General features: G+C 44.6%; 1 protein-coding gene across 1 annotated transcript in view; it reads right to left on the minus strand.

The window, feature by feature from the left end:
- The window catches only part of KDR (kinase insert domain receptor), a 43,464-nt gene extending 31,680 nt beyond the window's left edge, over positions 1–11,784 (minus strand). The window contains exons 1-6 of the mRNA XM_080922310.1: positions 11,448–11,784; positions 7,551–7,644; positions 5,460–5,650; positions 1,923–2,053; positions 1,528–1,696; positions 889–1,028 (exon numbers count right to left, since the gene is read on the minus strand). Coding sequence (XP_080778436.1) covers positions 889–1,028; positions 1,528–1,696; positions 1,923–2,053; positions 5,460–5,650; positions 7,551–7,644; positions 11,448–11,514 — 792 coding nt within the window. The 5' untranslated portion in view covers positions 11,515–11,784. The remainder of the gene's footprint in view (positions 1–888; positions 1,029–1,527; positions 1,697–1,922; positions 2,054–5,459; positions 5,651–7,550; positions 7,645–11,447) is intronic.
- Positions 11,785–12,248: the final 464 nt, after the last annotated feature.

Raw genomic sequence — 12,248 nt, forward strand, 5'->3', positions numbered from 1 at the left:
GATTTGGGGAATACGAATAGAAGTCGAAAAGGGTGGAGCTAAAGGAGGATGCTGAAGCCTTCTTTACCTAATGAGAATGAGGTGTGTGTGGAGCATGGACCCAAATACAGCTGGTTAAAGAGAAGTGCAACCCAGGTCACAAAGGAAAAATAGATCAAGGACTTTAGAGAACAGAGAAGTAGAGTATTGTCAGAAGATTAAGACCCTTGTGGGCACCAATTTGTGCAGGCCATCTGCAGCAGACTGGGCTGGGTCTCCTAGCAGAACACCTTTCCATGGTTGCTGTGCAGTATGTCATAGTCCTATATAAATGTGTGGGGGCATTAGTGTGTGTCTGTATGTTTGTATGTGGAAGTGTCTGTGTGTTTGTAGTGTGAATGTGTGTGTTTGTATATGTGAGTCTGTGTGTGAGTATGTGCTTGTATGTGTGACTGTGTATTTACATATGTGAGTGTGTGTGAATGTGTATGAGTGTGCATGTATGAGTGTGTGTTTATATGTATGCGTGTGTGTATATGTGTGTGTTTGTATATATGAGTGTGTCTGTGTATGTGTATGTGTTTGTATATATGAGTGTGTCTGTGTTTGTATATATGAGTGTACATGTTTATATGTGAGTGTGTGGTTTTGCATGTATGAGTGTGTATGTGTTTATGTGTGTGAGTGTGTCTGTGTTTGTATGTATGAGTGTGTGTGTGAATGTGTGTGTTTGTATGTATGAGTGTGTTTGTGTTTGTATGTGTGAGTGTGTGTGAGTTGTGTGTGTATGTGTGTGTTTAAAGTCTTTATAATTTATCTGACCAGAAAGGACCCTATATCTCTTAAGAAAACTTCATTAGGGCTTTTTATCAAAGTTTTCAGGGCACGGCTTTTTGTTGTCAGTGTTACCTTCGAAGATGGGAATTGCCAGTAGAAGTCAAGCGCCACATTGAGCTCAGTTGTTACTGTACAATTTAAGACAAGCTTTTCTCCGGCAGATAGCTCAATTTCATGAGGGGGGCTCAAAGCCACGTCATAAATCTTATATCCTGGAGCAAGTAAATGATAAAAACAGAAAGTAAGATGGAGAAGGAATCTGAGACTTGGCACACATCTTTTAAGTGGTGCAGAGCATGTGACTTCATTTTCCTCAGGGATCTCACTGTTTCTTGATTGCCCAGGAAAGCTGTTATAGTGATCTACAAATCACCGTCTTCTGCATTTCAAGGATGTTGTAAATACCCAATGAATAATAAAGTCTAGATACAACTAAGAGAACTGGGGTCGAGCAGTGTTCTGAATATTGCAGTTTTTATAAACTAAGCTCCTGTAGTGGTACTTTTTTTCATTCTTGACAAGAAAGGAGAAACCCCAGTTACAATAGTTTGCCTGGTAAGGAAGAATATTTGGAAAGAGTTAACCATACTCTGAGCTGATATCTTTTTCCATAATCCTTGACTTCCACTCTACACCTTGCTTTCCAGGATATTCATGTAGAAAGCATTCATTGTATGGTACTAATAATATGGAAAGGAAATATCCACTCACCTACAACCACAACTATGTAGATGATAGACTGATATGTTTCATCATTAATCTTTGCCTCACAGAAGACCATGGCGGCATAGCTGATCATGTAACTGGGGATAGTAAAGCCTTTCTCGCTGTCCCACGAAATTCTGTTTCCATCCGGAACAAATCTCGTTTCTGGATACCTCTGATTAGCCAAAAGAAAGACAACAACTATTTAACCCAGTACTGATGACCAAATGAAGGACCCTCACTTTCAAGAACATACGTTGTTTTTCCTTATCGTGCTATTGGCCCTCCCTAGGGGATCTCCGCAACTCGCTGTTGATCCGATGTTGGAAGTGGAAAACTCATTTCTAAAAACAGCTCACAGCTATGGAAATAACGCAGTAACTGAGAAAGAGGGAACTCACAGCGCAGAGTGACACGTTGAGGTTTGAGATTGACCCTCGGCACGGGATCACCACGGTTTTGTTCTTGTTGTCGGTGATGTACACAATGCTATGCTGGTCACTGACAGAGGCGATGAACGGTGACCTGTAATCTAGAAGGAAATGGAATTCTCCCAGTGAATTACAGTGGTCTTGGGTCCATGAGTTCTAACTGAATGACAGAGTGACTGTTGTTGACAACTTGCATGGGCAAAGACATCCACAAGTCGACACATTGGTATCTGGCTCTAAAAATGTGGTCGAGGGAGGGAAAAGAAACACACACACACACACACACACACACACATGAGAGAGAGAAAGAGAGAGAGAGAGAGAGAGAGAGAGAGAGAGAAAGAGAGACAGAGAGACAGAGAAAGAGACAGAGACAGAGACAGACAGACAGACAGAGAGACAGACAGACAGACAGAGAGACAGAGAGAGAGAGACGGAGAGAAAAAAAGAGACAGAGAGGCAGGGGGCAGAAAAAATCGTTTTTAACTTATTCTACATGGAATATTAACAAGTAGAATTTATTCTTTAATAGTTCATGATTTAATAGATTAATTTTTAAGATTTATTTATTCGTTTCATGTATAAGAGTACACTGTAGCTAGCTGTCTTCAGACACACCAGAAGATGGCATTGGATCCCATTACAGATGGTTGTGAGTCACTGTGTGGTTGCTGGGAATTGAACTCAGGACCTCTGGAATTGCAGTCAGTGCTCTTAACCACTGAGCCATCTCTCCAGCCCAATAGATTATTTTTATATAAAATAAAAAAATTCATTTAAGTACATACACTTCAACTTTGAGTTTTATGATGCTAAAGGTTTGTGGTTTTCATTAGAAAAATAATATAATTGAGTAAAAAGAAATTAGTATCTTTAAACTAAGAGAAAATAACAATAAGCTGATTCAGCAATTCAAAAGAATTTTTTATATGATATCTTAAGTATGTGAGAACTGTAGAAAAAAGTCTTTATAAAGTAATGTTTCATAGCCACGACATTTAGTTCAAGATTTAACACTTATGAATATTTGTGACAATGAGTATTAGGAAAAACACAATCCCAAAGGTTGAGATGAAAGCCAGAATGATTTTGATGTCTTTCAGACGCCATTCACACAGTATTAATACACGGCTGGGGGCTTACTTCATCCCCCAGAGACAGAGCACATGGTCTGCAGCCACTGCTTGAAAGGGCAGAGATAACATCTCACCTCCTACCCCCCACACATCTGGTCAAGCCTTTTCAGAGGCAAAGAAAGAGTTAATGAAACCAAAGGGAAGAAGAGTAACTAATTCCTTTCAACAGCAAAACCCTGATTTCCTCCCCAGCTGGAAAGCTCAGCAATACAGCAAACTTCACTCCCCACATGCCATCACAATTATCCCGCATGGCCAAGGCCAGCTTCCTGGCTCCATCCATGGCTAGCTGGGTCAGAGGACTGAGGAAGTAAGAGGGGACATTAAAGATCCATCCATAGGGAATACTACATTCAATGCTCTCTTTCCTGTTGTTAAATTTCATGACCAAACTCTTGGATAGCTCAACTCAGAATGCTAAGCGGAGGCAAGAGCGGAGTTCTATGGTATACCTAAGAGCACCAAGTACACATCAAACAGTGCTAGTGACCAGTGCTTGCTGCTCCTTCTCCCCTCCATATGCATGTTAATGGAATATTACATGACTCCCTTCGTTCAAAGCAAGCCTTGGGAAGCTAAACTGACCTCTTGACTTAAGACGAAAGCTATGCTGTAAGCTATTTCAGAAGCCCTAAATGGGAAGTAAACAAAAGAATACCAAACACAACCACGCATCCTCCCAAAATAAAACATTTATTGTAACCCACGAAATGACTTTTCTCATGTCTCCAGGTTTCCTGACTCGGGGAGAAGGAAGTAGCAAGATATTGTAGGAGAAGCTCATCTTGAAGCATTTCCAGACAGGCTGAGAGCAGGAAATCCTTGCAATCTTCTGAGAGAGCCACATCTCTCAAAAGGAGCCAGACATTCTCCAAGGTCTGAGCCTTGTCTCCCTCCGCTCCGCAGGGTGAGGAGGGGAGGCACAGAACTCGTCTTATACTTTGCTAGCCCCGAGCAAAAAGAATACCCAATCATTGAGCAGTTCAAGAGCATCATGGGAAATTTGGGTATAGCATCTGTCCTTCCATGCATTGACCCTACTGAAATGGAAGTGTAGATATGCAGTTGTGGTGCCCTGGTGAAGAACCTTCCTATCTGCTAAGAGTGGCTTTCAGGAAAAAACTCAAAGTCATTTTCACCTGTCTCAGATCCCCTGAGATGTACGGCTACATAATACAAACAAAAAAATAAAATGCATTTATAGATCCACCCTTCTATGAAAGAAATACAACATTATGTGCCCGTATCAAATATAACGCAACTCAGGGACAGAGAGATGGCCCAGCAGACAGAAGCAATGGCTGCTCCTGCAGAGGACCCAGGATCAGTGCCCAGCGTCACACGATGGCTGGCTTACAGTCATCTGTAACTCCAGGACCAGGGGATCCAGTGCCCACTTCTTACCTTCACAAATAACATGCATGTACACACTATATATATATGCATGCATGAAAAACTCTTCATTTACAAAGAGAATAAGAAATCTTTATGTATACTGCAGCCTTTATATTCCTGAGAAGCAGAGGCTATTACACGCATCTGAGCAGTAAAGAGAGGTATTTCATGAGAAAAGGTGGTGTGCAATTTTTAGAATGTAAAAGAGATATTCATCCAGTAAATACGGAATATATGTTGCATTTTTACAAACCTTGATTATGTCACAAAACTAACCTCTTGATGTAAGACAAATGCTAAGTTTCTTTGACATGAAACCAAAGCTGTCCTGTAAATCCATTCTAGACTTTAGTCCCTAAAGGGAAAATATACGAAGGAAGCCCAAAGCCCTCTCATCTCACAGCAAAGACAAGACATGCAGTCCAAAGGGGTTCTTTTGAGTGTGTGCTGTGCTTTGCACAAGTGTATGTGAACTTTTAAAAATAAAGTGCTAATTTGGAAAGGAGAGATCTTATGGGGGAGGGAGAGGAAAAAAAAACAGCCTCTAAACTCCTTCTTTGCTATTTCCCTATGCATTCCTGCAAAAACCTCCTCCCTGCTACAGATAACTTATCTCACCACAGAAACCTCTGTATTATTCACCTCCAGCTTTTTAAAATGTCATTTTCAAAGATCCCAGAGGCTCAAAGAACAGAAGACATGTTATGAGTCTCCATAGCTCTTGGCGGGTCACAGGGAATCACAGAGCACCGTAACTAGGAACCAGGGCTGACCTGGGCAGAGAAGTGCAGCTCCAACCAAAGCCCAGACTGCTGGTAAGTTCTCTCTCTAAGGAAGCCTGGGAGAGAAGCGTTTATATTCCTTTGGGCAAATGACTTTCCCAACGAGCCTCTTGTTGGACTCAACTCTTCTTGACTCTATTGCATTTACAACACCGGAAGCAGATATGGGAAGGACATTCTGGCCCACTACTTACCTTGAACATAGACATAAACAGTGGAGGTCATGTTGTTGTTGTCCCGATAGAAGCACTTGTAGGCTCCGGTATCATTTCCAACCACTCTCGGTATTGTGAGCATCTTGCAGAAGATACTGTTGCTGCAGTCAGTCACCAACACAGAATCACGCTGAGTGTTGGGCCAGAGCCAATCCAGTTCCCTGTGTCCCCTGAAAAAGTATTCCAGGAGGATATTAAAGCAACCATTCATGCCACGAGGCTATGAGTAAGAGACCAGAAGGTTTGGTTTTTCACACACATAGAAACTACTCAACAGACACCTTCAAGTTGATAGACACTAATGACAGACCGTCTGCAAGGACATGCCACCAAGGATCACACTCTCTGTTCCAGAAGTCACCCGCATGGTCATATGTTTTCTATTAGTTCACGCATCCATTTCTTTCAATACATATGCTAAACAAGATATGACTGCTAAGCATTATTAAGGACCAAAAAAAAAAAGCTTTTAAGGGACCGAGGATATCATGCTCAGTGGTAGAGAAGTTGCCCAGTGTACACCAAGAAGAAACTATTCAGTGGCTTTCTGGAACTTAACTCTAATTGAGAGAGACAGACAATTAAAAAGTACAAACTGTTGCATAAATGGTGGTGGTTTTAGTACTGTGAAGGAAAATCTAAAAGAAGCAAAGAAAAGGGCAGAATGCGACCAAGCTGGTCCTGGGCACATTGAGAGGAACAGCATCCTAAACACCAAGAGTAAATGGGAAGGACAGATAGGAACCAGGGCACATCTATTGGGAGAACAGCAAAGAAGCCAGAGTCCTCGTGTGGGTATAAGAAAGGGGGGGTAAGAAGTTAGTACACGGAGAGAGGAGGCCCACAGTGCCTAGCGAGGGCCACCTGAAGTAGACATTACTTCTATAGCTTCCTTCTCCACAAAGCAGAAGTTAGGTAGTCAATACGAACAAAGCACTGTGACCCACTGAGCCATCATTCAAAGAGTTGAAGTCACAGTATTGTCTGTGCCCTGCTCGCTCCGGGGTTTGTTCCAGAACGTTAGAAAGGTTTCTGCAGTTCCAGAGAGAGGATGAAGCTCTGTAGACCTTCAGTGACTTTTGTGTCTGACAATAGGTAGATGAAAGTCTCTGGAGGTGCCATGACTTAATGAGGATGAACAGTTCCTGCTGTAGCTTTCTGTTTTTGTTTTTTCCCCAAAGACTGGGCACTGGTGGCTCTTGACAAGAGGCCCAGGTTCTCTCCACAGGCAACAGTCTGCACTAGACCTGAATTGTTCTGTGGACTGTTCGGTATGCTTCAATGATGAGACAAGTGCCCACAAGCTGCCAGGACAAGCACTCTCCTCAGATGGCACCATTGCCTGGACCCATCACCATCCCCACCGAAACAGGCTACTCTGCAGACAAGTCCTGCATGAATGATTCTACACCCAGCTACACTACACCTCCTCTAGGTTTCCTCTTTTGCTTCTTGGTGGAAAAGTCAAAGTCCTCTTCTTGCCAAAGAGTTCTGTTTCCCAGTTTAGCCAGCATCAACACTGTGACTTCTTACTGGCAAGTTAGAAAGAGACCCAGAACATCAAGCCAGATCATGAAGGTCATGGTCTGAAAAGGACAGTTAGGAAAATTACTGGCTAGAGATTAAATTGCTAATACAGGCAGAAATTCATTTGTAGAAAACAGCTTTTTAAAAAAGGGACGTCCAGAAGCCATTCTGGGTGACTTGAACACAGCTAGAATTTTAACTCTATTCATAAGGATATCTTCTTTGCTTTGCTAATTTATCAATGGTCATGAATGTCTATTATATTTCAGTATTTGGCACGTCTGCACATGCATGCATGTGTGTGCGTATGCATGTTGCATTCGTGTAAAAAGTTTGTACGTGTTGGAAACGGCTCAGGAAAACAGTACAAAAGTTTGAAGCCTTTTCTCATTGTTTCATTATTAAATGAGTTCTTAGAAGTCTCATGACTTATAAACAATTGTAACAATTCTATTATACTTCTGCAGTAATGGAAATTGTTGTGACCTCAGTAAACAGTGAGTCCTTCCACAAAGGAAATCTGAACCAAAAAGGAATCCTTACCTGCAAGTAATTTGAAGGGTTGTGTTTGCCATAATTGTAAGTATGTCTTTTTGTGTGCTGAGCTTGGGTGGATGGATGGAATCGTCAGGCAAACCTAGAAACAAATTAGATAAGAGTTGGATCCAATAGGAAACCCCTTCCATAAACAATGCACACTCCAAGTTTTAAAAGGCCTCTTCAGCAATTCATTGTATAAAAGTGGGACTGACTTTGCCCCACTCGCAGTAAAAGTTCACAAGCTCTGTCATAACAGGAAGAATGGGCAGATGGTCACAAACCAAGACAACAGTTCTGCAATTCACGGCACCAGGGTGGAGTTCCTGTTTTCCTGTGTTGCCAACTTCAAGGTCTTACAAAAGGATATGGGACACTGAAACCCGGCAGACCTCCATCTGATGATCTCAGGCCTTGGGAAAGGACCTACTGACATTTCTTGTAAAGCATGGGACATACAGATCTGACTAAACTGCTGATTAATGAAAATCCCCTGGAGAGATCGCTCTCCAGCTCCTCTTCATACCCCTGAAGGGAACAAGGGCCACTGTGACCCTGTCCTATTGTCTTTTATCTTGCTGTGTACCAGACTTCCTTTGGTAACTGAGCTGTAAACGCTAAGGTCGTGGCTCCCAAAGACAGCACACTTAAATGAAGGAAAAGGAATTGTGGAAGAGAAACATCTCCCAAGTTCGTGCATACATGCAAATTAATAAACTCATGCATATTGATAAACTTATGCATATTAATAAATGAAAAATTGTGTACACCTAATGAGCTATAGCCGAGAGGGGGTCTTAACTCATTAATCAAAGCCTCTGCGCTTAGACTAATACAAAGCTTGAGACAGGAGACACTTGTTACCTAACCGACTGAAATGCATAAAGGCATCGTGAGAGATACGAACCGCTGCAGATCATTGCCTAGCGAGATAACTAGTTTTCAGTCCGCTAACCTGGAAAGTGCTATGGGCTGCTGAAAAAGCTTGAGGAAAGCAGAGGTTTCCCACCATGCTCAAGGACATCAAGATTGTCCAGCTCTCTGCTTAAAAAATGGAGCTGCCTAGCATGGTAGCCCACACCTGGAAGCCTAGCATTCTCACAAATGAGACTAGAGGACCGGCAAGTCTGAGGCTAGCCTGGGCCACACAGTGAGACTGTCTCAAAAGAGAAGAATAACTAATTGATACCAGGCGGGGATCCAGGCTTTCTAATTCACACTGACTAAGAGCAGATGACTCCTAAGGCCTCAGCTGGCGTTGACATCGTTGGGAAAATAAGTGAACGTGAACAAACATGAGGCCATGTGAATAGAGTACGAGCAAACAGCCAAGGCAAATATCCATTCTGTGACACCATGGCCCTACGAGAAGAACCAGAGCAGGCCGCTCACTGACTGTAGGGGCTCCCCCACACCTACACAGACGAGCAAGACAGTCTACAGCCACCCCGAATGCACCCAACCTACTCAGAGGTGCCTATGTCGCCAACATAGCTATAGATTTATTCATTAATAGCATATTTATAAAACGTTGGACATGAAATGACATTAATGAATCTCAGAGGCTAGTTGGCATTGTTAGTGACTTGTGTTTGGCCCGTGATTCTAAACTTCGTGGTGGGTTTATTCCTAGACCAACAAATTGGCATTTTAGGTGGTACTTAAAGTGATTGTATCACAGGAGCTCTTGGCCCCACCGTGAGACAGCATAGACCCAAGGAATGATATTCAATTAATCAACATAGTATTTGTCAATATGAAAGAAGTCATGGTCCCTAACATAGGCAAGGAATTAAAATGTTCGTAAACGAGTCTTCCAGTAGTGGAATCTTACTTTGTTTGATAGAGAAACATTAACCTGAAAATAATCACTGGACAGGCTCATTTGATGAACCCACTAGTCAGGCAGATGTGTGGGGAAAATGTGGTAGTGGCCAGCCATTCACTGAGCTGTGCCCACTCCATCGCCACAGTAAGTGACTCTAGTGCCAAGAAGCAAACGCAGAGCCTCAGTGCCCTACACGGCATAGCCACTAAGAGCCTCTCGACTGTCTCTAATAACAGCCATAGATTCTCCTAGAGTGCAGCCGGTTAGCTACACTCGTCTTTAAAAGATGTGCGGTTCCTAAAATGCCAAAGACATCACCACAGTATCCTAGGAATATGTCTGCAATCAAATCTAGTCAACGGGGTTGTCAATAACTGGGGATCTACATCGATAGCTAGTGCTCCCCCTCCTTATTAAACCTCATTCCTTTTCATTGGCAGGTTTGGGTTCTGTCCTTTAGCAAGCTCATTCTGACTGTAAGAAGTACACATGCTGCTATACAATAAAAGCCCTTTTATGTTCAAATCCGATAACCAACATTAATTAATTTGTGCACTGTTATCCTTCCCGCTCAAAGAGCAGAAGGAAAAACAACAGCGGCTCTGTCTCTAGATGGCGATGGCACCAATTATAGTCCAATCCTATTAAGAAAGTCACACACTCCAAAAGGGCAACCTCCATTTTATTCGGGGACCCAGGCTACTGTTAAACTGCTACGCTAGGAACACTCAGGCTTCGTAGGAACTCAACTTGGCTGTGGGACCCAGGGCAAGCACATGTTCCAGGCTGACTTTCTCTTCCCAGAAAGGGGGAGTGTGAGGCCTTGTCAGGGACAAATGGGCACCCGTGAGGGAGCTAGCCTGGTGAACCAAGTCATTATGAGGAAAATTCAGTAACTGAAGACAGACAATCTTGGTGCGTATGTCAGAGCATTTAAAACATGCGATTTTCTTCAGATGCAAAGAATGTTTCTGTAGAATTGATGGGCTTGTTTGTTTGGTTGGGTTTTTTTTTTTTTTTTTTTTTTTTTTTTTTTTTTTTTTTTTGGTTTTTTGGGGTTTTTTTGTTTTGTTTTGTTTTCCTGACTTCAATCTCCAGTGGGTAGAGATTAGGGAATCTGCGAACTGTGGCTTCAAAAAGAAAATGATAGAGAAATAGAGGGGGAAGAGGAGGGGGAAGAAGAGGAAGGAAAGGGAAGGGAAGAGGAAGGGAAGGGAAGGGAAGGGAAGGGAAGGGAAGGGAAGGGAAGGGAAGGGAAGGGAAGGGAAGGGAAGGGAAGGGAAGGGAAGGGAAGGGAAGGGAAGGGAAGGGAAGGGAAAGAAAGGGAAGGGAAGGGGTTGTACAAAAGCCCAAGAGCGAGTGTGTGCCTACCCTTGAAGCAGAGAGCATTTTTAAACAAGAAAAGTGGCCTGTATCTAGGTGCCCAACTCAAGAGTTTCTCAAACTTTCAGAAACTCTTTCAGAGTTTACCCCAGGACTGAATGCTTTGGAGTAGTAAGTGGAGAGTTACTTTAAGACACCTGGAGAAGCTGCCACAGAAGAGGAAGCCAGCAAAGTGACATTCTGCACTAAAGAAAGTTGGGGTAGAAAATGTTGCTCTGAGAAGAGACCTCACCTCACATAGTGCGCTTATGTGCTGGAGCTAAAGGGGAGGGGAGCCAGAGGCGGGTTCCTGCTCCGCTCCAGGGAGGCGGGCAACAGCCCCGGGTGCTTGGTGCCAGTCAGGCCACCCTTGCTCTGGCTTCCCAAGGTTTGACCGCCTGTTCCTGCCAGTGGGATCATCTCCTGCCCCGCTCAGGCTCAGAACGCCTTCCCACTCCCGCCTACCCAGCGCCAGGGGCTGTGTGGGCTCCGCAGGGCTCGCTCCAACCGAAGCCCGGGGCGGGGGGGGGGGGTAGAATCACGGTAGAATCATTTCGGAAGAGTCTTTGAACCTCAGTTTCCCCCGTTGGTAAGTGAAAGAACACCAAAGGGCGGGTCTCTAGAGCTCTAGAGTTAGGTCCTCTTCTTTCCTATCCCCACTCTCTGCCCGCACCCTACTTCTCCGCCTTACTTCTACGGAGTGGGCTCCTTACCCACGTAGGCGGCTCGGGTCTCCACGCAGAACCACAGAGCGACAGCTAGCAGCGCCTTGCTCTCCATCCTGCACCTCGCGCTGGGCACAGAGCCCAGTTCTCAGGCACAGATTCTTTCTCGGTCCCTGGCCCGCAAAGAAGTCACCGAGTCCGTATGCGCCCCCGCAGCGCAAGACCCGGGAAAGAGCGGGGCACCGGCGCCCTGGCTCCAGCCGCCGCTGCAGCCGTGTGCCCGGACTCCGGTCAGCCAGGTTATCCCGGCTGCGGGACACAATTTGGGCTTTCAGTCGTGCCGGACAGCGTTCCGCGCGATCTAAGGATCAGCCTTAGATCTCTTGGGGTCCTGAGGACTCAGTGCAGAGAGCCAGCGCTGGCTAAACTCTAGAGAATGGGGGCGGGGTCATTACCGGGAGGGGTGGGGACTCCCTGCGTCCGGCCACGCCCCCCGCTGGATACCAGGTTTGGGTTTCCCGGTTTCCCACGCCCACTCCCCCACTACCCCGGAACTGTGCCGGACGGCAAGTCGCATCCGTGATCAAATCTAAACGCACTTCGGTTTCTGGTGGAAGTAAAATGTAGCTAGCAATGGGCTCTGAGACACTTGCTGCCCCCAGCAACCTGGGAAACATCACCAGAAACACAAGGCTGCGCCCTCCTTAGGCGCCTCCAAGTGCAAAACTCTCTTCCCTGCTGCAGCAGAGTCCCAAGAGAACAAAAATCCGCCCGCCAGTTGGAGCATAATGATATGAACCCGGACCTAGATGTATTTGGGGCACCAACTTTCAGTGAGTTGGTCTGCAC

Source organism: Micromys minutus (genome assembly GCF_963924665.1).
Source record: "Micromys minutus genome assembly, chromosome: 1".
In the NCBI taxonomy this organism is placed as follows: domain Eukaryota; kingdom Metazoa; phylum Chordata; class Mammalia; order Rodentia; family Muridae; genus Micromys; species Micromys minutus.